General features: G+C 36.6%; 1 protein-coding gene across 2 annotated transcripts; it reads left to right on the top strand.

The window, feature by feature from the left end:
- Positions 1–1,009: 1,009 nt before the first annotated feature.
- Cga (glycoprotein hormones, alpha polypeptide) lies at positions 1,010–17,177 on the top strand. Of its 2 annotated transcripts, none has more exons than XM_087188057.1 (4): positions 1,010–1,175; positions 14,603–14,655; positions 15,701–15,885; positions 16,833–17,177. In XM_087188057.1, the coding sequence occupies exons 2-4, from the start codon at positions 14,610–14,612 to the stop codon at positions 16,908–16,910; spliced, it is 309 nt and encodes a 102-aa protein (XP_087044183.1). In that variant the 5' UTR covers positions 1,010–1,175; positions 14,603–14,609; the 3' UTR covers positions 16,911–17,177. The 2 variants fall into 2 exon arrangements, with proteins under 2 accessions (XP_087044183.1, XP_004860301.1); XM_004860244.4 differs by having other exon boundaries at positions 1,017–1,175; positions 14,603–14,709.
- The last annotated feature ends 9,363 nt before the right edge of the window (positions 17,178–26,540 follow it).

The following is a 26,540-nucleotide window of genomic DNA, read 5'->3' on the forward strand; positions in this document are numbered from 1 at the left end:
ATCACCAGGAAAAGATGAATGGTTAGGGTGGATACTAGAAATAGATAATGGAAATCTAAAAAGATATAAGAACAGAAATTAATTTATCCCAGAAAATAAATAACAGAATAACTTTGCATTTATTTATTTATTTGTATATTTATTTATTTTTGATCAAGCAGGTACCTCCTCCTCCCATGAGTGATCTACCATTGAACTGCATCCATAGAGTGATGTCTTTATATTAAGCAAAGAGTTGCTCCACGTGTTCCATGCATCTTCTAAGCTCTTTCCTGTGGACATCTTTGGTAATTTGTATCGCCTACGGAAGTGGCACTAAGCAGGGCAGATTGAGATAAGAACCTTTAAAGGTCACGATTTCTGTGTGGACAAAAACAAATGCAGACACAGCCTGAAGAGATGCGTAGGTTTTAGGAAGACACTGGATTTAGGGGAATCTTGGAGCTAAGTGTCCCACAGCTGTCCCATAGCACGTATTTTCTGTTCAGACAGAAACTGAACCTTATAACAGTGAAATGAGAAAAAAGAGGCACATGTATGGAGAACCACACAGTTCTCTCAACACTGTCTCATACCTTTTCCATTTACCTCTGTTAAACCCAGATGCACATTAATTTTCATAAAGTTCAAATAGGCATGTTTTATTTTTCTGTTTCCAATTGGAATAATGTGAGGCCTTGAAATGCTCCATATCTGTTATCTGAAGTTTAGCTTTTCTCCTGTATAATGAAAACACCAGGTACTTAGCTAATTAAATGTGGTACTCTTAGAACCTTGTTTATAGGAAAGTGTCAACTTTCAGGATGTTTTGTGTAGGTCTTGATAAAATTATGCAGAAAATGACCATGTATGTTCTCTTCATAAGCTGACCTTGTGATTACCACCGCCTGAAAATGGCTCAAAACAAAAATGATCTAAGAATTGAAACAAGATAAGATCAAATTGATGTCATGGTAATTACACCAAGTACCATTCAATCATTGAATGAAATTTATTGTTGATCCCTGGACTTAGAGGCAGGTGGGAACATGCAGTTTCTATTACTCTGCTGGTATAAAAGAAGGGCGAAGACTTTATTAATTGCAGTTCCTGAGAAATCACAAGAAAAATTAAAATTCCTCTTCAGACCTACAGTTGACTGCCTTGAACACATTGTTGAAAAAGATCAGAAGAAGGTAATTTGAATGAAATAATTTGGGGAATTTAATTGAGGAGTAAAGTATTTAAAAATAGAGGGGAGCTTTCAGAGTCTATGCATAAAGAGAATTAGTAAGAAGAGAATTAGTAAGAAGAGAATTAGACATTTACTCATTCTTTTTTCAGTACTCATGACTGAATTGTGAGGAAATCGCATAATTGTGGTCTTATCTAACAAAAGCCAGAAACCAAATGTCTCTTGCTGATATACTGGAGTGCTTGTCAATATCTAAAAATTTTCTTCAAGAATTACTGAATGTCATTTAGAAGGCATTGTTTTGAGTGGCTTCCAGCAGCCAGGCAGAGAACAAGTAGACATTAAGTTGCTGATATTGTTTTATTATTAGTTTTTAAATGATGTATAGCTATATCTTCAAGTTTTCAGGCAATAAAGCAGTTCAAGTCTGATTATACTTTGAGTAAATATTCTTATGTGGGCTTTGAATAGTAACACTGGAATTTCTTAAATATTATTTCACTTTCTTTTTCCATAAAATACTGTAGAAATAACAGTTGGTATTTCTCCAAATGTTATTAATGACTTTTCAATAATAAATTACTTGCCCAAGTCTAATTGAGTAGTTTCAGAAAACTTCTTTCTATCTTTATAGCTGGCCCTCCCTAACTGCAGATTCTACATTCGAGGATTTACTAGTTGCCTTGGATTGAAAAACAAACAAACAAACAAACTTGCACATACAGATTTTTTTCCTTATAATTCCCTAACTATAATATGACAAATATTTACACAGTATTTACAGTGTACTAAGTATTGAAAGTAATCTAGAGATGATTTACAGTGTATGCCAGTATGTACATAGGTTATATACAAGGAACTTACTCAAGCATCCAGGGATTTTGGTATATTGGGGATGGCAGGAAGGAGGGGAGGTGTCCTGGAACTCCCCTCCCTACACATAGTGAGGATGAGTGAAGTAATATTTGCATTAGCACTAGTTGAAGTGGTGATAGGTCAGCAAATTGAGTTTAGGAAAAAAAATGTGCACTTTTTTCCCTGATGGTGAGGTTGAGAAATGGGATTTGGGCACGTGTGAAGTGCTGTGGGTCTGGTACAATTTGGTCTCTTGGGCCTGTAGAAACTCCATTTCATCTCCTTAGGAATTTTTGTTTCCAAAGTTCTAAAAATTTTTTTTCACTCATAAGTAAGATATTTTACATTTAAGAGAAATCTGTTATAGTTTCTGAAGATTTATTTTAAATAATTATTTGATTTAATATCAATTTAATTATTCAAAATATTGGTCACTCAAATTGCATTGTAACCTTTTGCTATAGCCTTGAATTATCATTATTAGTATTGTTTTGTGGTGCTGAGTATCAAACCCAGGGCTTCTCACATGCTAGGCAAGCACTGTATCATTGAGCTATAGCCCAACCCCTGTGTTATTTGAAAAAGGTAAGAGTAGTTACCATTTACGAGAGGTTTATGTGTTTTCATTTCAATTTCAACTTTGGTTTTCTTAAGTTTGTTTATTTATTTAATTTTACATTAACAGAGTTGGATTTTTGTTTACTTTCTTTTTTTTGTGCTGTTGAGAATTGAACCCAGGGCCTCACGAGTGCATTATCCCTGAGCTGTATCCCCAGCCCAAGTTAATATTTTACCTAAATTATAAATAAATAGTAAAATAAAAGATAGATAATAGGAGGTAGGGAGATAGAGTTTTCTCAAATGGGAAGGGGATCAAGAGATGGAGGGAGGGGGGAAAAGGGATTAAAAAAAGGAATTAGGATGTGTTATGTACAGGTACTAACTCCACACAAGGAATGTAAGGATTATGTACTGCAAACATGTACTAGTAAAAAGTAAGTGAGTGATATTTCTTACTATTTCTTGATAGGAATGGTAGCATGTTTTAGGAGAATAATTGATTATGTTTCAGGACAGATTTCTTAATTTCACTGTACCTTTCTTTTTTTTTTTTTGTACCGGAGATTGAACTTGGGACTTTGTGCTTGTAAGGCAGGTGGCAGAACCACTGAGCTAAATCCCCAGCCCTATACATTTATTCTTAATGTGAGACTCAAATTTACATGAAAACTCAAGAGTTGGGAAATAGAAATAGCAAAATTTAGAAGAAAACGTACATGCTGGTCAAAAGCAGGTTAGTTTTCCCTTCCAAAAAGAAAATGTACAGGAATCAACTAATGTTTCCATTGCTTCGATTTTATATAGATCGTGAATCCTGGAGTAGTTTGCCATCAACTTGGGATCCTTGCAAATTCTGATTTTGGTGTGTAGCATTATAGCAGTACCATTGTAATGTTACACAAAGTAATTCAACAATTCCTTGATTCATCAGACTCACAGAGGACATTATTGAAATGTTCCAGCATCTTAAGTCTAATACTCGGAGGCTTAAGGGGGAAGTGGTACTTGGTTGGACTATGAGTGGAATTAAGGGCAATATTAGGAGTCCAATTAGAAAAAAACAACAACTATAACAGCATGATACACACATTAATCAGTCATAAAGGAAGATATAGATTCACTTCTAGCCACAGAGGCAGCACAAGTGGAAGGGTGCAGTCTTAGGATCAGATTGCTTTGTGAATGACTGGCAAATATTTTAAATTATCTGGCATGTAGTTTACTACTCTGAAATAGATGCTGTATAATGCTTTCCTCATAGATGTATAAAGAGAATCAAACAAGTGAATGTATGTGAAAGCCAATGCTTTTTTCCTCTTTCCCTCTTCCCTACAAAACAGTAGTCCTCATACATTGTCAGTAAGTAAATGCCTGCACCAACCCTCTTTATCCAAATGTAATAGCTTTTTAAAAACAGTTCTGGAGAACTGAAGTCAAATGATATCTAAAAAAAAAATCACAAGGGCAAATTATATTTAAGTTGGCACATAATAATATTGCTCTTAAAAAATGATGTTAGTGTCTTATTTAGGAAGAAGCCATCTGAAAAGATTGGGCTTGGGGTGTGGATCAGAGCCTAGCAGTCTTGAGGACCTGTGTTGGGTCCACAGTACAGGGTGTGTGTACATGGAGGAAGGAAGGCAGTATGTAAGATGTGGCTCAAAGCTTGGAGTCTGGAATTGACATTTAAAAATCTTGGATCTGCAGTAACTAATTATGTGAACTGTATTGCTTACTTCACTTCTAGCATTTCTCTATCTGTAGAAAATAAAATAAAACAACGTAAGGTTAGTGTATTTGTGTGTTCAAGGTGCACCAAAGAATGTCTAACACATAAGTACTCAATTAGTGGTAGGTGTTATTTTTAAAATATAAGGTATAATATAAGGTATAAGGAGTTATTTTTAAAATATAAGGTTACTAAATCCAGTATTAAAGTACTACGTAGAATTCTAACTCCAACTTTTTGTTTTGTTACATTTCTTAACAGATTAATTGAATATGTGTCATACAAATACTCCCCCTGTCATCCTCACCCTTCCTAACAGAGGAAAAGTACAAGGAGAAAGTAGAGGCAAGATTGTGTCACCTTTTTTTGACTTCTGAGAAATTTTTATTGTAAGAGATAACAGTTCTTCCAGTTATCTCTTGCTGTGGTACATCAAACTACCTAAAAACTGAGTGGGTAAAACAACAAATTATTACTATTTCTAAAAGTCATTTGGAAGACTGGGCTCAGCTGAGCAGTTTTTAATTTGGATTTCTTGGGCAGTACAGTCAGTGGCTGAGGCTGGAGTTACCTGAAAGCTCAATAGGAATGGTTTCTTCATTCGCACGTCTAATCGCTCATTACTCCTTGGACTCTTCTCTCATCCTCCAAGGCCTCTCCATGTGGCTTGAACACTTATCTCATGGCGGTCTCAGATTAGAGACATTTCTTACATATCAACTGGTTTCAAGGGGACAGGAGGCAGGTCAGTTAAGGGATGCATCCACAATTTTCTTAGTCATTTCTGCTGTGTTCTAGTGGTATAGGCAGACACAGGACCTGGGTGGGTCAAATGAGGGGCAGATATTACTTTTTTTTTTGTACCAGGGATTGAACAGGTAGGTGGTGGAACCACTGAGTTAAATCACCAGGCCCGATACTACTTTTTGATATAGAAGTGGCAAGGTCATATCGTTGAGAAATATTTTTGTGGCCCTCTTCAGAAAGTGCAACCTGCAGTGAAAACTTTAGGGCAATGAACAAGGGGACTTCCCTTTGCAGCTCATCAGCTGTTTTTAATCATAGAAAGTTATTCTTATTAAATGAAGGATTGATTAATCAATAATCTTGTTCTGTTTATCCTACTATTAAAAGCTTCAAGACAAATTAAATATGTTTTTCTGATTTAGTGTCTTTTTTTCCTTGTGCTGGGGATTGAATCTGGGGCCTTAGTGCATGCTAGGCAAGTGCTCTACCACCAAGCCACATCTGCCCCAGATGCTGTAGTGCTTTCAAATGTGAAAGGTACTTGGTGCTTCAAAATGGCTCAAATAAATGCAACAAATATAATGCACAAATTTAATAAGCTACAAGAAAGATTCTTATACTACCATAATATTATACCTTATAGTATTTTTCTGGCCTTTGGATTTTTTGGGGGGGCAGGGTTTCACTATACAGTTAGGCTGGCCTTGAATTCACTATGTAGCTGAGGCTGGCCTTGAACTCACAGTGATCCTCCTGCCTCAGCATCCCCAGTGCTGGGATTAAAGGCATATGCCTCCACATCCAGCCTTTGGATGTTTTACTTTACAGATACAAAGATAGATTGATGCTGTCAATTGTTTCATGACTAATAGTATATATTATTACAATAAATTTTGTTGAGTTTTAAAGCTTGAATATTTTAAAGCAAGAAGCACTGGAATTTCTCCTGTAAAAGAATATTTTATGGTACATAGAGTTTGTCTTTTCAAAGTTTCTTATTGATTTTTTCAATATAGATTTAGCATGCAGAAATTTTTTTAAAATGCTGATGTGCTAGAAAATCAGAAGGGTAATGGAAAAAACATGATTTTAATTACATAATTACATTAGCATTGTGAAGTTTTAAAGTAACAATTAAAATAAAGTGTGTACATATTATATGTCCCTTAAATTTAGTCAATTAAGAAAGGAAATGTCGGCCGGGGATTTAGCTCAGTGGGTCCAGCGCCTGCCGCGCATGCGCAAGGTCCCGAATTCAACCCATACCAAAAAAAGAAAAAAAGAAAGGAAATGTCTCAAAATATAACTGTTAGAAGGAAGGGCATAAATGAGTTGAAATAATTTTTAATAATTCTATGAGCCCTTTGACTTTCTTCTAAGTACTGCCTACTATTTTTCTTTCTTTTTAGAATAAATATTTTAAAGGACATCTTTTGTTTTATTCTTCTTGATGGAACCCCCCATTTTTGTAGGCCTTAGAAGTTATGTGTGTATTTCTTACATATGGGATCCTATTCCCTTCAAAAATTATCTCCTCTTGAAAACAAGTTGGCTCATTTAAAATTTTATGAGCACAAAATACTGTTATGTGATTGCGAAGTAGAAATCTTGTTCTGAGTACTGCAGCCAATTTCAAATTGCGTGGCTTCACTTGGCTTTGTTTTCCTCTGGCTACTGGAATACTCTGAGGATATCCTATTTACAGCTGTACCTGCTGGGGAACTTATTCAAACTAGTGAGTACACAATGCTCCCCAATCAATGTCAAAATGATAGACTATATTTATTACTGTTGTGTTTCTTTTTCTGTCAAGTACATGTTCATTATTCTCAGTAGTTTTCAGATGTACATTTTCTTGTTCCCAGTCTACCTATCTCAATTTCTACAAATACTTTAATTATGAAATTTATTTCAATTTCTAGTTATTTGGCTTTCTATCATGTTCTACATTGTGCTCTGGGCTCCTCAGATGGTAAGAAACTTATTTATATTTGCATCACCCATGTTTGTTTATTTTTTTTAGAACAACATTTATTGATACATTTCAGATATACGTAATGATAACATTCATCATAGGGAATTTGGACCAGGACATGATATATCTTGCTTTGTTTTTCCCCCCATCCCCTGTACAAAAGCTTTGTTTCCATTTTTCCTTTAATTTTCTCTTTTTTTCTTGTCCCTTCTTTCCTCCCCCTCCTTGTTCTCCTTCTTATTTAAATATTTTCTTCCCATTTTCCAACGTTTATTGTACATTTTAGTCCTTATTTCCACTTTCGGTTTATCATACCAGAGAAACAATGCAGTATTTAAACATGTGTGTTCAATTTATTTCACTTAAGAATATGGTCTCAAAGTGCATACATTAGCTATAAATGTCTCAAACTCATCCTTCTTTATGGCAGAGTAGTACTACATTATGTAAAAAACCCACATCTTTATCCATTCATTGATTGATGGGCATTTGAGCTGTTTCTAAGATTTAGCTATTACAAACTGTTTTAGTGGCATCACCCATGTTTATAGTGGCATCACTCATGTTTGGCACAGTACTTAGCATATAGCAGGCTTTTTTTCAAAGTCTTTAATTTTTTCAAGCATTTGCTTTGGACTTTTAAATTTTGTACACTATAGCCTTTGAACTCTTGTCAAATTATCTAAAAGCTCATTCTTTTATAAGATAGGTAGTATCTACATTAAAGAATGGATGAAGCAGATTCTGGGGTTTCTCAGTCATCCTTTGTCACCAACTCTCAAGGTCACTAGTGTCTGACAGCAACATTTGAGCTTCTATTTGGAAGAATAAGAAGTTGGAAATTACTGGGTTGGGGATGTGGACATGGGATCATGAAAGACACTGCTGACTTGGGGATTCAGAACGTGTAAGGTGATATTCATTTCTGGAATGAGGGCACATGAAGAAAGAAAGCTAGCAGCCAAGCTCACTCCAAGGTGAGTTTCCCGACCACTGGGGCTCAGGGTCTTTAGAGTTGTCCACCTGGAGACAGAAGTGGTCACTTAGAAAGAGGTAGAGGTGGGTCTGTAGACGGTCAGGGGCCTTCTCTGTGGAATTTGGTAGGATGGAATGTAAACATTCCACTTCCCCTTGAGACTTTTCACCCTAAATGTTTCATTAAGCCCAACTATTTCTATCTTCTCTGGACCAAGCAGAATGCTAACATCTGCAGGCCTATCCCCTGTTTAACAAGCTATTATTGAATACCCATCTTATGCCACCCAATGTGGTGGGATTCAGGCTTGTTTTTCAAGGGATTCCTTTCCATTAGTTACAAACCACTGAAGGTAACCTACTTTGTCTCTATGAGGTGAAGCCCAAGTTAACCCTCTAGAAGTCAGTTAGATTTAATCTGTTTGGTTAACATAGAATTGTGTCTCTAATCCTAGCCAGTCATCTCAAAAATGTGCTATGAATCACTTGGGCTTCTTGGTGTGTAGAGCGCAAATGAGTCACTCCAGCTATTACCATCATTAGAAAAGCCACAGACTCCTCACTCTATGGCAATGTGGAGCAGTGACAATGTCTTTACAAGTGAAGGGCGGGATGCCACATTATTTCAAGCATTCGTAACTTTCTTGGAACCATATATAATATATAAATTTGCATTGATTTTAAGTTTTCTCATTCTGCAATCATGTTATAAATGTTTCTTTCTGAATTAATTTTGATATAATTGTTCACTGCATAATGGCTGAATTTTTATAATATATGAGCTACAACATCAAAGCACAAAAGTGATACTAGCTTAAAAAGGAAACCAATTTAATTCTGAAATTTCCCTTATGGCTTTGTCAATCACTTAGGGAAGTGGTTCTTCAATTTTTTGATCTCAGAATCCATTTACACTTTTAAAAATAATTGAGAAGCCCAAAGAGCTTTTGTTTATGGGGTTATCTCTATTAATATTGAATGGTTTAGAAATTACGTTAGCAAAAGTTTTCAAAATATTTATTCAAATTAAAAAACCAGCAAACCCATCCTAAGTGCATACAAATAACATACATTTACTTAAAAATGATAATTTCCAGGAGCTGGGGATTTAGCTCAGTGGTTCTGACACCTGCCTCGCAAGCTCAAGGTCCTGAGTTTGATCCCCAGTACCAAAAAAAAAAAAAAAGGCAATTTCCAGTGGGGCATGGTGGTGTACGCCTGTAATCCCAGCACTTGGGAGGCAGATGCAGGAGGATTGCCATGAGTTCAAGGCCAGCCTGGACCATGTAGTGAGTTCAAGGCCTGAACTAATAGAGAGACTCTGTCTCAAAAAATCAAAACCAAAACCAAAAAAATGACAATTTCCAAAATAAAAGATATTGGTGTGAAAAGTGGCATTGTTTTACCTTTTCACATATCTCTTAAATGTCTGCCCTAATAGAACACAGCGAAGTCTCATGTGCTTCTTTAGTCAGATGATTGCTGTGTCACATGTCATGGAGTCTACATAATTTATCTGAACATTCAAGTGATGAAGAACAAAAAGACAAACATCTTTTTAGTCTCAATATTATAAAAATTATTTTGACCTCCCAGACTCTTTAAAAGTGTTTGGGAGTCTCCAGATCACATTTGAAGAACCAGTGTTTATTCAGTGTTAATTTGGTATGGAAATAAATAAAAACACACAGTTACTTACATATAAATATATATGTCAGGCAGACATGTATGTTTTCATTTCTATACTTGCATAGTCTATAGAGTATTTCTATATTATAAAGTGTTCTGTTTGAAAAATTATTCTTAAGCGTTACAGGTTGATAAAAGGATCTAGCAAAAAATGTGGTCTTACTGTGTCAGTCTACCTGAAAAGTAACCACAAGTGTTGATCACGTTTCATTCATTCAATTTTAAACCTCATCCTGAATAGTCTTTTTTTTCCCCCCGGTACTGAGGATCAAACTCAGGACCTGGCACTTGCTAGGCAGGCATGGTGCCACTGAGCTACTTCCCTGGCTCTCCTGAATAGTCTTTTAAAAAACTTTTTATTTTAAATAATTATGGATTTAGAGGAAATTGCAAAAAAATGTACAGGGAAGTCCCATACATCCTTCAGGCAGTTTCTCCCAATGATAATTATCTTGCATAACTCAGTACAGTGTGAAAACCAGGAGACAGACATTGTTACAATCTACAGAGATTATTCAGATTTCACTAGTGGTGCATGTGTAATTTTATGAAATTTTATTCCATGAACACCAGTGTGAGTAATATCACAATTAAGACGCAAAACTGTAGTCAGGCATGTTGGTGAACCTATAATTCCAGATACCTAGGAGGCTGAAACAGGAGGATTGTGAATTTGTAGCCAGCCTGGGAAATAACGACTAGTCAAAATATAGATTATATGTTTAAATTTTAAAAAATGTTTTACAGTAAAAGATACATTGCCACTAATCACCCTCAAAATACTCACCTTGCTTAGAACACACTTATTCCATCATTCTTGAGGAAAGTGGCATTGTTTTACCATTCTGCAAATCTCTTTAATCTTTGGCCTAGTAGAACACAGCTAGGTCTCATGCACTTTTTTGGGGGGTACCTGGGATCGAACTCGGGTCCTTGCACTTGCAAGGCAAGTGGCAGAACCACTGAACTAAATCCCCAGCCCTCATGTGCTTCTTTATTCAATCTATTGCTATATCACATGTCATGGAGCCTCTAAAATTTTTTTCTAAAGCAGTTCTGGAAGTCCTCTTTTGAGAGTGACTTTATGAGGTGTGATGAAAAATACAGAGAGTGCTGCTGCCCAGTGCCATCCAATGGATGGGCTTGTGAAAATACTAGGGTGTGTTATCATGTACTTTATTCACAGGATCTGGCTCTGTATGATTTCTGACTCTTTCCCAAAGTCAAAATGACCACGAAAGATAAACAATTTGAATTGATTCAGGTCATTAAGACTGCTATGACAGGGCCGGGGGATTTAGCTCAGTGGTTCCGGGGCCTGCCTCACAAGTGCAAGGTGCCGAGTTCGATCCCCTGTACCAAAAAAAAAAAGAAAAAAAAAAAGACAGCTATGACAGTGTAACTATAAAAATATTAGTGCAATCATAGAATATGCAACTTTCACTCAGTACAATTCCCTTCAGCTCCAGGTAAGTTACTGCGTATATTAACACTGTGTTCTTTTTTTGTTGTTGCCTAGTATTTCACAGTATGGAAATAATATTATTTGTATAACTATTCACCTTTTAAAAGTCTTTTGTATTGTTCCCAGTTTTAGGCTGTCATAAATAGTTTCTATGAATATTTATATATAAGTTTTGTGTGAACATAGTTTTCATTTATCTGAAGTGAAAGCCTAAGAGTACAACTGCTAAGTCTTAAGTGCACATTTTGTTTTATAAAAAACTGCCAGATTATTTTCCAGAGTGACTGTACCATTTTACATTCCCAACAACGTCTAAATTATTTTCTTTATTTGTATCCATGCCAACATTTGGTGGTTTTTTAATTTTAGCCATTTTGGTAATTATAGTTTTAGTTTGCATTTCCTTAATGGCTGAGGGTTTTGAGCAGTTTTCATGGGCTTATTTTCCATCTATCAATCCTCTCCAACATAATGCTCATTTTATAATTAAAACTTTTTAGTGTTGTGTTTTGAGAGGTCTCTTTATAGCCTAGATTCTAATCCTTTGTGATGGGGCTTATAAATATTTTTCCATGTCTTTATCTTGCATTTTCATACTTTTAACAGAGGATTAGCCCATAATTTGGATAAGGTATAATTTGTTAATTTTTCCCTTATGGACGATGATTTTGGTATTATGTCTAAAAACTTCACTTTACCTTAGGTCCTGAAATTGTTTTCCTATTTTTCTTTCTAAAAATTTTTATAGTTTTACATTATCATTCTCATTTTCTTGTGGTACTAAGGGTTGAATCCAGGGGCCTACTCATGCTAGGCTAGTGATGTACCACTGAGCTACATCCCCAGTACTTTAAAAATTTTATTTTGAGACAGTGTCTTGCTAATTTGCCAAGACTGGCCTTGAACTTATGATCCTCCAGCCTCTGCCTCCCAAGTAGCTGGCATTACAGATGTTTGTCACTGTGCCTCATTATTGTTTTACATTTCACATTGAAGTTCATGATCTATTTGGAGTTAGTTTCCATATAAGATGTGAGGTTTAGGGTTTTTAAAAAAATTTCTTCTTTTGCTCAGAGATGTATAGTTGCTCTGGCACAGCTGTGAAAAGTTGCATTGTATCTTTGTCAAAAATCAGCTCTGTGTGTGTGTGTGTGTGTGTGTGTGTGTGTGTGTGTGTGTGGTCTATTTCTGAGTTCTCTATTCTGTTCTATTAGTCTGTGTAGCTATCTCTGTGTCAATGCTGTTTTGATTATTGAATCTTTCTAGTAGGCTTCCTCCACCCTGCTCCATGCTGGGGATTGAATCCAGGACTTTGTATATGCTAGGAAAGCACTCTACCACTGAACCATACCTCCTGATCCTATAAGTCTCAATACTGAAAATAATGACTTCTCTAAATTCACTTCTAAAATTATTTTAGTTATTCTTCATCCTTTGCCTTTCAATGTTATTTGTTATCATATAATAATAAGATCTATAAAAACTGTGCTGGGATTTTGATAGGTATTTTGTTTAATGTACAACTTAATTTGAATAAAACTGGTATCTTTACTAAGTCTTTCAATCAATGAATATGATGTTTCTCTAGTTATGTATTTAGATCATCTTTAATTTATTTCACTAGCATTTTATAATTTTCAGCATACAAGTTCTGGCATATTTTGTTGACTTATAACTATTTTATTTTCTTTGGTTCAGTTGTAAAGAGTATTTTGCTTTTGATTTGTTTCCCCAATATTGTTTTTAGTATATAGAAGTACAACTGGGTTTTATGTATTAAGTTTATGTCATGTGGTATGTTGCCTTTTTGATTTTTTTCAAAAAAGCACGAGTGTGTCATCTATAAATCAGAACAGTTTTATTCTTCCTTTCTGATCTGTGTGCCTTAAATTTCTTTTTCTTGCCATATTGTGCTGTCTTAAATTTCCCATACTATAATGTTGAATATTGAATGAGAGATGAGAGTGGATACTCTTACTATGTTGCCAATCTTAGGGGGAAAGCATTCAGGTCTTTTTCACCAGTAGTTTAAGTATGCTGTTAGCTGTAGAGTATTTTGCTGAATACTCTTTATCAGGATGAGAAAAACTTCCTTAATTTCTATTTGCAGAAAGTTATATTTTTTATCACAAAAGAATATTAGATGTCAATTTTTTTTTCTGGGTCAATTGGCATATATTTTTTCTTCTTTATCCTATTGAGATGGTAGATTACATTTTCAAATATTGAGCCAGCCTTGCATACTATGACTTATTCCTAGTTGGTCATGTTTGTCTAATTCTTCACATACATTGGTAATTTTAATTTGCTAGTATTTTGTTTGGGATATTTGCATCTAATTTCATGAAAGATATTGGCCTGTTATTTTCTTTATTCTGTTTCTGCCTGGTTTTGGTGTTGATAATCCTGGCTTTGTAAAATGAATTGGCAAAATGGTTCTTGCTTCTATTTTCTAAAAGTTGCTCTAAAATTGGCATTAATTTGGGCCGCGGATTTAGCTCAGTGCTTCCTCTGCCTGTCTCACAAGCACAAGGTCCCGAGTTCGATCCCTGGTATGAAAAAAAATTGGTATTAGTTTGTCTTTTAGTGTTCTGAATTGTCTTTTAATTGATAATTGACTCTGTCTCTCTTATCTCTCCTGGTTTGAACATGAATAATCCATAATACTCTTACTTAAAAAATGGGGAAAAAATTGCTCATTTAATCTTACAGAAAGATTTTTCCTGGGATATGTGGGGGTAAAATCCAAATTTCCTTTCACCCCATTCTTGGATGCAGTGAGTTCAATGCCTGGGTATGGTCAGTCACACAGCTGATCTTGGATAGCTTGATCTCATGCACTCACAATGTTTAGGTAAAGCTGTATCTAGAGGTCTAAACAAAGGAGTGCTAAATGTACTAGATGGAAAACCTAAACAGGAAATGTTGAGCAACACTTTCTGCTGCTTGCCCTTGGCACATTGCTGGGTTAGCATGTACTCATTAATAATGAGATTTAGACACCATCTGCCACCAGTGAATGAAAGGTAGGAGGACAGTAGATCTTTCTTTCTGTTCTCCACCCTGGCAATGTATGAATGGGAAGGATATATACATATATATCCTTCAGTGTTGTTAAATATTATCTAATTTAAGTTCTGTGTTTTTACAAATGAAGATACTTAACAGGATGGTATATTTAAAAAGCTAATTTATTGTTATTATCAAGCCCAATTCTATTTGCTTATGTGGGAAATGGGAAGATTCAATTCTTTACCTCTTTCCTAAAGAGAAATTGTTTCTATTTACATGGCTTTAGAATGTGTTGGGAGCTGAAAGCATAGGGGTCAAACATTAATGATTATTGGTAGTAATGTTAAAATTACTGGTTGTTGTTATGACAAGATTAGATTATTATTGCTATTACTATTTTTTGCCATGTCTGTTTTGCAGGGGAGCCATGGATTACTACAGAAAATATGCAGCTGTCATTCTGGCTACCTTGTGTATGTGTTTGAATGTTCTCCATTCTTTTCCTGACAAAGAGTTTACAATGCAGGGTATGTGACTAAACTTGGGTTTGAAGTAGTAAGGAAGGTACTTATTGCTAGATGTACATCAATAACTCCATTAACTACATTTCTACTTCCTTTTCAAATGTGGTAATTCTTTACTGCTGGATACCTATCTAGGCACTTGTAGATTGTGAACATAAAATTAAATTAGGTTCATAAAATGTACAGTAAAAATAGTATCTTAAAAATCCATTTAAATAGAAGCCTGCACATTTTCATCTGCAATAGATTCCTTATTATTCTTTATCTGAGTTTTATAAGGAGGAAATTCTCCTTATTCAGTTAGCTCAGTCCTTCTATTTCTTCCAGAAGTCTTGAGAGTTTAACATTGCCTTTGGATGTTCACATCAGCTAGTGAGAAAAACAAAATCATTTTAGGCAGTATATTTGTTTTGTTGTATTCTTTGAAAAATCTCATATAATGGCTGATATAATTCCATCACCTTTGAAACTGTGAACTAATTGGTTATAGTTTTTCTTTGGAGAAATGGTAATATTTTCATCCCATGTCCCAAATGCAGATGTCTTATTCAATATCAGGCTCTCTACACTCACCAAGTTTGCTTAACTCTGACATATTTTTCCCTGACAATATTTGAAGTTTCTATGGGGAAAAAAACAATAGTAATCATAAAGAGGGAGCTATTTTGCTTCGGGAAAAATTCTTCTTTCAGGTAGATGCGGCATTTTCATCTGTCAAGTTTTGTGTTCTCTCTAAGAATACTGTTAAGCCTGGGGTAGACAATCCATGCTTGAAGGGAGAGAAACTATTGAAGCTGAGATTCCCACGCAAGTCTGCAAAAATTGTTTTCCCAGGAGGGTAATTGTCCATATAAAGAGTAACATATGGCCAAAAAGATTGATTTCCTCTTTATTTTAAATAGAAAAATATTTAGCATCTCATAATAAAAAATATTCATAGCTTCTCTTTGAATCATTTTTGGGGTTTTTACTCCTTATGTTTTTTATCTGATAGGTTGCCCAGAATGCAAGCTAAAGGAAAATAAGTACTTCTCTAAGCTGGGTGTCCCCATTTATCAGTGCATGGGCTGCTGCTTTTCCAGGGCATATCCCACTCCAGCAAGGTCCAAGAAGACAATGTTGGTTCCAAAGAACATCACCTCAGAGGCCACATGCTGTGTGGCCAAAGCATTTACCAAGGTAAAAATATGAAGGGCACCAGAAGTTTTCTAACAGCCCAACAGAGAAAGGTTGATGAAGCACATTCATGGGCTTCAGTATGGGCATCTGTATGGGTGGGGCTGCATTTGTGCCCTTTAATTAAAAGAATCAGCTAAGGTAAACAAGTAGATTTTATAAAATTATAGAACAGAATAGTGGTCACTAGAGGCTATGAAAGGTCAGAAGGATGGAGGACAGAGGGAGGCTGGATATTGAGACCAAATATAGCTACATAGAAAAGACAAATTTTAGTGCTTTATAGCACAGTAAGGGGACAGTAATTCACTACAATTTATTTTATATTTTATAGAGAACTAGAAAAGATAAGTCCAAAGTTTCCCAACACAAAGAAATAAATGTTTGAGGAGACAGAAGTGCTAGTACTCTGATTTGATTATTATACACTGCATATATGTATCCAATTATCACACTGTACCCTATTAATATGTACAATCATTATATATCAATAAAAAAGTTTCAAAAAAGAGTCAGGGGATCGGTTTGTAGTGCAGTGGCAGAGCACTTACCTAGCATGTGCAAGGCCCTGGTTTGACCCCTAGCACCACAAAATAAATAAATATAGAAAATAATTGATGAGGTTTTTTTTTTTTTAGGGATTGGGGATGTGGCTCAGTGGCAGAGCACTTACCTAGGATGCATAATGCTCTGGGTTTAACTTCCAGCACCATTTTGAAAAAGAAAAGAAGAAAGAATGAAAAGAGTCAGTCACCTTGTAGGTACAGGCTGGATTTATTCAGAATGGACAGGTTAAGAAAATGTGAATCTCAACTTTTAGAATGAAAATGTCATTGAGAAAGGAAGAGTAAGCTAATGTAGCAATCATCCATTTAGCTCAGATGACTATAATTTTATTTAACATTTCCCAATTTTGTCTCTTTCTCTCATTTTCTTCCCTTCCTCCTTAGGCCACAGTTATGGGAAATGCCAGAGTGGAGAACCACACGGAATGCCACTGCAGCACTTGTTATTATCACAAATCTTAAACATTTTCCAAAGTGCATGATGATGACTACTGATTTCATAGGATGGAAATTTAAGTGGCTCAGTATTTATATCTTGACAGGTTAAAGCCCTCCTTTTCCTAACAAGACCATTTTGATGTGCTTCAAGCATATACTGCAGCTTTATTCCCTTTCTCCTTATCCTACAGTATAGTCAGCAGTCTAACTCTTTTCATCCAGAATGAAATAGAGCATTTAGCATGATCATAAAAAGCTGGTTCCATTGGAAATAAAGCCTTTAAACTATCATTCACTCACTGAATTATTGCTTTTTTTCTCAAAAGTAAAGCCAATTGCTTTTGATAGAATTTATGAAGGGAGGGAGACAATGGAGAATGACTTTGGAGAATCTTAGTTCCCACCAAGCCTTCTAGAAGCAAGCTGTGAGTCCTTTTAGTCACTTGGTCAGTTGTGAGACAATGTACTGGAATGGAAGAAGAAAACACAAGAACTTCTACTTCTCTTCATTTTTATAGCGCCCTTTAAATTTCCATTTTGATAGACTTTACAATAACAGTTACAAAATTATGATAATGCATGTATGCAATTTATAAATGAATAATTATGTTCATATTGGGGATGCTTGATCAGAAACATTTTATTGGTAAATATGTACAATCAATAAATGAAGGACTGAGATGTAGAGCATAGTGGTAAAGCCCTTGCCTAGCTTGTACAAGGGCCTGGGTTTGATCTCTGGGACTGAAAAAATACCCCCAACACCAAAACAAAACAAAAAACCCCAACCAACCAACCAACCAACCAATCAACCAACCAAAAAAAAAAAATGGTGATCTGAGGGTTTGGGAAAGACAAAATCTTTCCCAACCTGAAGTTTCTACTTGGTTTATGCCTGATCAAAAAGGAAGTGCATCTTGTTATTCTCTGGCAGTCAGGCTGTAACCAAAAGATGGCTCAGGAAAGGGTGGCATTGTCATCAAGTAAAATTGTGCATTTTTCTAAAATTTCAGAGATATTGGATCTTTTGTTGCGAGTTTGAGTCTGAGTGGGAATGCATAAATAATGAGGAAGATATCCATTGAGCACTCACTGTGGGCTAGGTGGAGTACCAAACACTTTTACTTAGTTCCTGCACAATGTCTCAAATAGGTGCTGTGCTTCGAACTCATGTTCACCAAGCATGCAGATTTAGAAATGATGTGGTTCTTCCTTACAGACAACAGTTTTATACCTTTGAAATCATAGATCAAAGCTACCCAAAAGCTCTACTCCTATAGGAGCCTGAAATTTTAAAACATAAGCTTGCAATTTAAAAATATCACACCAGTCACAGATAAAATTTAAAAAGAAATTTCAGCCTTCACCAATTTTTCAGGATCCCATCTCTGAGTGACAAACCAGTTTCTTAGAAGCTTGGAAAACAGAGCAGATGTCAGGGTAAAAAGTTCAAGGGGGAGAGCCTGGGATGTAGCTCAGTGGCGCTGCACCTGCCTGGCAAGCACAAGGTCCTGAGTTTGATCACTGGTACTGAAAAAAAAAAAAAGTCCAAGGTGGTGTGCATACTTCTTAAGAAACACGGAAACATATGAGAAGACATTAATTCTTTCGTTCATTCATTTACAAGTGCTTATTATACATTTATTGAATGCCTAGTAAGTGTTGATATTTTGTTAGATTGTGAGAATTCAGAGATACCACGATTCTGCAGAAGTTACGGTTGGGAAGAGACAATGTGGCTTAATATGAGAGAAGAATGATGCTGATCATTGGTTCATTCAAATACTTAGCAGATTGAGAACCCACTGCATGCCAGGCTTGAGAGCTTATTTGGAGGTCCTCAGGGGAGGAAGGCAACTACTACACCCTTGACTGGAGAGTCCCTGTTGGTCTGAGATGATCTTGTTTGACAGAGGAAATGAATGGGTAAAATGTCATAGTCATACTGGCCTCCCAGTTTTTCATATGCCAAGCTTGAGGCTGGTCCTTGGAAGGCCAATGTGAATAAGACATAGACACTACCTGAAGCAATTCAGACCACTGGGGAAGAGAGACATGGTTGTAATCTACTGAGAATACATTATGGGAGGGGTCTGGACCTTGGTGGCATAAAGGGAGGGATGGCTAATTCAGCCTTTTGAAGTTTTTCATGGAGAGGTTCACAGGGGAAGGTGGTACTTGAGCCGAGTCTAGAAGATAATTAAGTAGTTGGGAAGGAGTGCATTCTAGGTTGAGAAAACAGCAAAAGGAAACATCCTGAAGTTATAAACAGTAGGGTGGTCATAGAACTGCAAGGAATTCAGTGTGACTGAATAGCAGCAAATTGGAGGAGCAGAACTGCAGAGACAAATAGGGAAAAACCGAAAGCGTTCCTTCTAAAATTAAGAACAAGACAAGGATGTTCACTATCACCACTCCTTGAAACATTAGCCAGAGCAATGAAGAAAGAGAAAGAAATAAAAGGAATACATATAGGAAACAATGAAGCCAAAGTATCATTATTTGCAAAAAACATGATCTTCTACCTACAAGACCTAAAAAATCCCACCAAAAGACTCTTAGAATTAATAATCAAATTCAGCAATGTGGCAGGATAGAAAATAAACACACAAATGTCAATAGCATCCCTATACACTAATAATGAATTCACTGAGGAAGAAATTAGGAAAACAATACCACTCATGATAGCATCAAGAAATTAAACACTTAAAAATTAATCTAACAAAGGAAGAGAAAGACCTCTACAATGAAAATTATATCACTCTGAAAAAGGAAATTGAGAAGGATATCAGAAAATGGAAAGATATTCCTTGTTTGCAGAGAGGCAGAACCAATACCCTCAAAATGGCTATACTTCCAAAACTGAGCTATAGATTTAACACAATCTCAATCAAAATACCAAAAGCATTTCTCACAGATCTATAGAAAACAATCCTAAAGTTCATATGGAACAAGAAGAGACCCAGAATTACAACAGCAATCCTGGGTAATAAAAACAAAGTGAGGGCTGGGGATTTAGCTCAGTTGTTCCGGCGCCTGCCTCGAAAGCACAAGGTCCTGAATTTGATCCCCAGTACCAAAAAAAAAAAAAAAAAAAAGCAAAGTGGGAGACATCATAATTCTCAATTTGAAGTCATACTACAAAGCTACAGTGATTTAGACAGCATGGTACTGGCACAAAAACAAGCATGTGGATCAGTGGGACAGAATATCAGAAGTAGAAACAACCCCAGGCACATTCAGCTATTTGGTATTTGACAAAGGGGCCAAAAACATACACTGGAGGAAAGGTAGCCTCTTTAAATAAGTGGTGCAGAGAAAATTTGATGCAGTATCTACATGCTGAGTATTGAGTCTAGACCCATATATTTCACCATGTACTAAATTTAAATCGAGTATCTATGTGCTAAAACAGAAACACTTAATCTGCTGAAAGATAAAACAGGTAAAACTTTTGAAGACATAGGCATAGGAAAGGACTTCCTGAACAGGTATTTTCTTGAAAGAGTTAAAGACATCATATCACAGAGATACTTGTGTACCCATGTTTATATTAGCACAATTTATAATAGCTAAATCTTGAAAATGGCCTATATGTCTATCAGCAGATAAATGGATAAAGAAATTGAGTATTTATACATACTGGAGTACTACTCTGCCATTAAGAAAGAAAAATTTGAGGCATTTGTAGGTTAATGGAGACAACTTGAGACCATAAGGTTAAATGATATAAGTCAGATACACAAACTTGAACATCGAATGGTTTGCCTTGTACGAGAACACTTTCTCTCTCTTTTTCTCTCTCTCTCTCTCTCTCTTTCTCTCTCTCTCTCTCTCTCTCTCTCTCTCTCTCTATGTATACATATATATAAATGGATAGGAAAACAAAAGATGGGGAGAGGGTGGAGGAAGGAGGAAAGAGGATGGAAAAAATGAATTGAAGAAAAAAATGATGAAAAATGCTGAAAATAGGGCTTTTGCAAATGGGAAGGGGACCAAGAGTTGGGGAGGGGGAAGGATAGGAGATTAAAAAAATAAAAAAGGATTAGGATGTATTATGTACATGTAGCAGCTCCACACAATAATTGCAAACATGCATTAATTAAAAAAGAAGATCCTGGTGTAACATGCAAAGAAATGTGAATTTCAGCTAGGATTTGGGTTTCTCAAACTAGAGGGTTTGAGGCTTTCTGAAGCAACAGGCTAAACAAGCATGTTTCTGTGGATCAGTTTTGCTTGAGTGTTAGAAGAAATGCGATTTTCATTTTAAAACAAAAATTCATATAGAATAGAAAGCAGAACAGCAAGACCAAAATTAAAGCCAACGACTTAAAAAAGAAACTTCATGCTGTGAATGGGTCTTTCCAGATCTTACTCTTTTGATCCCTCCCAAACCTGATTTCTTCTTGTGTTAGGAGTTCTTAAGTGAAAAAGTTTAAGAAGTTCTATAAAAGAAATAATATGTTCAGCTTTGCAATTTAGAAAGTCATTCTGGCAGCAAATAAGGGGGGATTTGAAAAGGTGAGAGACTGCACTCAGGATAGCTGGCTGGGTTCTTTGCAATTGTCTTGTCAAGAGACGGTGTGGTGCACTGATAGAAGTAGAACTGGAGGGAGAAACAGACCATTAGGAAGGAATAAAGACACGACTGTGTAATTAGAGACATTTATAGCTAAGTGGATGCACATTGAGGCAATACTCTTAAGTGAAATAAATAGGACACACATGTGTAAATACCGAATAGTTTCTCTTGTATGAGAAACTGAAAGTGTAAATAAGGACTAAATGTATAGTAGGTAATGTGAAATAGGAGGAAAAGGGGCAAAGGGGAAGGAAGTGGGACAGCTAGGGGAAAGAATAGAAGGGAATGGGATTAATATGAGAAAATGGAAAAATAGGAACAAAATCTTTGTAAATAGGGAGGACTGGAGGGGTTGAAGGGAGGACTGGGCAAGGGTGAAAAATAAGAACCAAGAGAGACTATGTAAAGGTGCAAATTTCCAATGATGAATATCATTATATTGTATACCTAAAATGTACCAATGATTAGAATGAATAATCGATAATGTAAAATAGGAAGAAAAGGTCCAAAGGGGTAGGGGTAGTGGGAGGGGCAGGGGAAAGGAAAGAAGGGAAAGGAAAAAATGCTGAGAAATGGAAGAAATGGAAATAAAGTCTTTGTAAATAGGGAAGGGTGGAGGGCGTGAAGGGAGGGCTAGGAATGGGGAAAAAATAAGAACCAAGATGCATTATATAAAGGTACAATTCCCAATGAGAAATGTAATTGTGTTGTATACCTACAAGGTACCAATAAAAGAATTTAATAATAATAATAAAAAAAGACAAGACTGTGTGTGTGCCTCCCACCATTATGGATGGCTGTGGATGGCTGTCTCAATACCTTGAAAAGGGAAAAAGTTTTTGTCTCAGCAGAAAAGGGAGATGACAAATTTAGTTTGTGACCCACTGAGTTGGAATGTCTAGGGGATACAAGGTGACAATGAGAATGTCTATGTGATATAGAACTTAGGGAAGGACTGGAGGCTCAGATTTGAGGCTCCTCAATGGTGAGTTAATCAGAACCACAAGGGTGCCTGGAATTGTGAGGGGATGCTGAAGATTAGACATTGGACCACCAAGAATGAGCCTTGCTGAGAAAATGGTCCTGGCTTTTGGGACAGTCATTTTGAAAACTGATATGACCCTTCTCTAAAGAAAAGATACAGAAGCATGAAGGAAGAGGACAGGCAGGCATGGAAACCAGAAATTTTGTTTTAAGCCCATCTGTAAAAAAATGCCTTAAAAGTGTTAATGGCAGTACTAAAAGAAGTGTGGTTTTATAGAAGAGTGGTTCTATTTTTAAAAAAGTTCTCCATCATTCAGTTTAACCAGTGAACTGCCTGAAATTCTCTATTTTGAGATTGCTTTTTTATATCTAAGACACAGCATCCCAATTACCTTCCTTTTAAATGACAACATATGTATTTGAGGTGATGCAGGTGGCCATTCATATCACAAGATAAACTGGTTTAACAGAACACCAATTCTGTCTGCACTAGAGCTCCTGGTTTCTGGTTATGGGGAGAAGGATGTTTGGCAGGATGTTAAAAGGATAAAAGAAAAAAAAAACAAACTTCTACTACTTTACAATTGTGTCAAGATTTGACCATGTGGAGAAACTCTAGATCATTAGAGGGACATGATGAGGAGTTAGGGAGGAGTGAAATAGGAAAGCCTCTTGTCCATGTCTGTCTCATATATGGAAGAGGAAATGGTAGGGAAAGATAAGGAGAGATGAGGGGAGGGAAGAGAAAATCATGAGGCTGCGTAGAGATTGGGGACATGTAACACAAACCTCTGTAGCTCCAGAGAGTTCTACCTATTCAACAAAAAAATAAATATCACCAATGTTAGTATAACACTTTTACTTTTTCAGAGTTATCAATGCCTCACGTGTCATTATTATAGACAGCTAAGTTAGGTAGAAATATTATTAGGCAGTCAAGTAGTGTTAGGCCCTTGAGAGAGTCGGGACAAAGGTAAAACACATGACAACCATGGCCAGAGATGCATCTGTTGGAGACCAGACCTCAAGATTAAAACAAAATGACCAGACCTGCATATTTCCCCAAAGGACGAGGTAAGTGGCCTAATGAAGTGACCAAGACCGCCTCTGGACCCATCATTTCCTAGAAAAAGTCTTTGTTCTTTTCATACACACTTGTTATGTGATTTGTTTCCCCACTGGATCATTATTACCTAAGTGACTTTACTTGTAGCCTTATTGGTTGATCAGAGCTTTAACCCACATTGTACCCACATGTTTTTTGCTCTATAAAACTTCCCTGTAAAGTGGAGTCCTTGGCTACCCATTTGGGACCCATCCTGCCTCTCAGAAGCTATCCTCTCAATAAATATTTCCTATTCTTAATCTCTGTTGTTCCTAGAATTCATTCTTTGATTTTAGAGAACATGAACTCTGTGTATCAGACATATAACAGGTTGGGAGTAATAACATTTCCCTTATATCATTTGAAGGTCCTATTTCATCTTCTATATCATCCCTATATCATTATGAGTCTTGCTTAGCCCTGTTGCAGACTTCAAGTCAGGACATGGAGCACTATGTCCATTTAACAACTGGGTAGACCAGAGATGGTGAACCTTTTAGAGACCAAGTGCCATTCAAAGGTCGTACAAGTTGTAGCTAATGAGGGCATCTTATAACGGCATTGCTTGGCTCCTTTCTGCTGTCCTTTCCAAACATCCACACTGCCCCTGCATGTGGCGCTATCTGATACTCAGCTGCAGGGGTGATGCTGGGGTGACTTGGCTTGTGTGATGAGAGAGGACTTTGCTTGCCCACTGTGATATATGTGCCATAGGTCTACCACCACTGGGATAGGCAATTGAAACTAGTTATGTGGAGCCTGAGCATGCATGGACACCTGGGCATTTCCAGTTTCCTGCTGCTTCTCTGAAAATCTTATTTCTTCTCAAAGATCTGAAGGCTTTATTTTACTTAGAAAAAACCTATTTTGGGGCCAGGGATTTAGCTCAGTGGTTCCACCACCTGCCTCGAAAGTGCAAGGTCCTGAGTTCGATCCCTGGTACCAAGAAAAAGAAAGAAAGAAAGAATCTATTTCTCCCTGCACACTGAATTGAACTCTTTTGGAGATTTGTGCAGGATGAGGAGCCATATTAAAATAAATAAAATCTAAACTATGAATTGTCTACTGATGTTTGGTCTGGAAGCTTGGACTTCAGTGTTATCCTCACAGTTCCTATTGATTTGCTTAGCACCTCTTCAGTCACTTTTTTTTTTCTGAGCTCAATTAGCACCTCATAGCTACCTCAGCCCTCAGGAGGAGAAACACAAAGAAATTTCTCTGTTATAAAAGTCTAGTAGGATTTTTACATTCTCCTAGTCCACCTTACTTAACACATGGAATTATAAACATTAAACACCATTTTTATAAAGAAGTGAAACTGAGTCTGAGTTTCCTTAGAGCAAAAGAGAGGTTAATTATTACATCAAACTTCAAAATTTGAGACATAAAAAGAAAATAACAGTTAGATATTTTGTAATGAATTCCTCTTTGAACCCAAGAAAAGCACACACCCTGAAAACTTCTTTTCTGTTGAACATGACTTCCAGGCTCCCTAGGCTCAAGTTCTTGCAGAGGCTTTGGAAAGAGGGACAAAGGAGAAAAAGGGTCAGGCAAGGAGACTCTGAAGACACAGTCAGAAGGTTGGCATATAATCAGAAATTTTGTGAGAAAGCTTCCAACAAAGATATTGTTTTATTTTCTTATATCCTCCTCAGTATCTTTTTTCAGAGTGCTGCAGTTTTCTGTGTAGAGGTCTTTTGCTTCTTTTGTTAGATTGATTCCTAGATGTTTCATTTTTGGTGGTGCTAGTGTAAAAGGAATTGTTTCCCTAATTTCTCTCTCAGTGAGTCTGTTATTTGTGTTTTAAAACCATTTCCTGAATACGATGTTTGCAGAAAGTAGGAGAGTAAAGTGAAAAGCACTAAATCTGTAAACTGTTCTCTCCAAGAATTATAGTCACTTATTTAGTTGTAAATTGTCTGTGAGCAGTAATTGATTTTCAAATAAGCTGGTAGTAAGTAGAATTTTAGAATGTGAAAATTTATTTCTATATACCTTTTTCTCAACTGCAACTCATATTGGTGGTAATTAGACAAAGCTGGCAGCAGAGCTGGGCCTAGTAAGTGCACATGAACCAGGAGGCAGAGCAGTGGTAATGGTTTTCCCAAGATGCTTCTGAAGGACAAAGGAAGAGGAAGGACAGGGACCTGGGCTCCACCTAGAAATGCAAAATGTCTGTGAATGTGGAAGGAATGGGACAGGTTGTGCCTATAAAGAACTGCTAGAAGGTACTTGGATTGAATTCATAGTGCAGGAACTAAAGCGTTCATTAATCTTGGGTGTTAGGGAGAGACTTTCTTAACTATCTAAAATAAATTGTGGTTACCACCCCAGTTATTCTAGTGACTATGTGTCTGCAACCACACTGATGTGGAAGAGTCAAAATGTCAGAGATGTGCTAATGTTGGATGGGCACAAAAGGCCCTGAGTATGCACTGTGGTTCCTGAAGTTGAAAACACATTCACCAAGAAGCTGAGCTTGGCTAAACAGCAGCTCCCCGTCTCCCCAACTAGACTATTTTTTATGGGCTGCAGAACTCACTGCTGCCCCTTGTGGACAAGGGGCCCATGCACTTCTGGGAGGATTAGTAGGTGAGGCTGGGGAGAATGTGCGCTTTTCTAGAGATGCCTGGCAAGTTGACCGAGCACATATGTCTTCATATTTATGGGGTTTGTCTTAGTTACTTTCTCGTTGTTGGGAAACATACAGTAATACCTTAGTTCATGAATGTTTGTGTTCGTGAACAGCTCGGTTTGTGAACAGAAGCATTCAGCAAAATTTTGCTTCTGTTTGTGAACTTGATCATGGCCATCTTCCCCACAGAAACACAAATGCAGCCATGTTTCTCACTCTGACATATGGTTGTGGCTTCCTCTAGTTGAGATTGAGGTCACAGACCTGTGCACACTTGCTGTGAAGCTTTTTAGCACATACTGTACTGTACAGTATTACTCAGTCTAGCATGGCTCCAAAGAAAGTGTA

This window comes from Heterocephalus glaber, unplaced genomic scaffold (assembly GCF_053883595.1).
Source record: "Heterocephalus glaber isolate CG9 unplaced genomic scaffold, H.glaber_assembly_v1.0 deba00001523, whole genome shotgun sequence".
NCBI lineage: Eukaryota > Metazoa > Chordata > Mammalia > Rodentia > Bathyergidae > Heterocephalus > Heterocephalus glaber.

What these genes read in the sequence shown, in the direction of transcription:
- Cga (XM_004860244.4), top strand. Translation starts at nt 14,610, where the DNA reads ATGGATTACTACAGAAAATATGCAGCTGTCATTCTGGCTACCTTGTGT. An exon ending in CAAAGAGTTTACAATGCAGG is followed by an intron (nt 14,710 to 15,700) that starts GTATGTGACTAA and finishes TTTATCTGATAG; the next exon opens with GTTGCCCAGAATGCAAGCTA. An exon ending in TGGCCAAAGCATTTACCAAG is followed by an intron (nt 15,886 to 16,832) that starts GTAAAAATATGA and finishes CTTCCTCCTTAG; the next exon opens with GCCACAGTTATGGGAAATGC.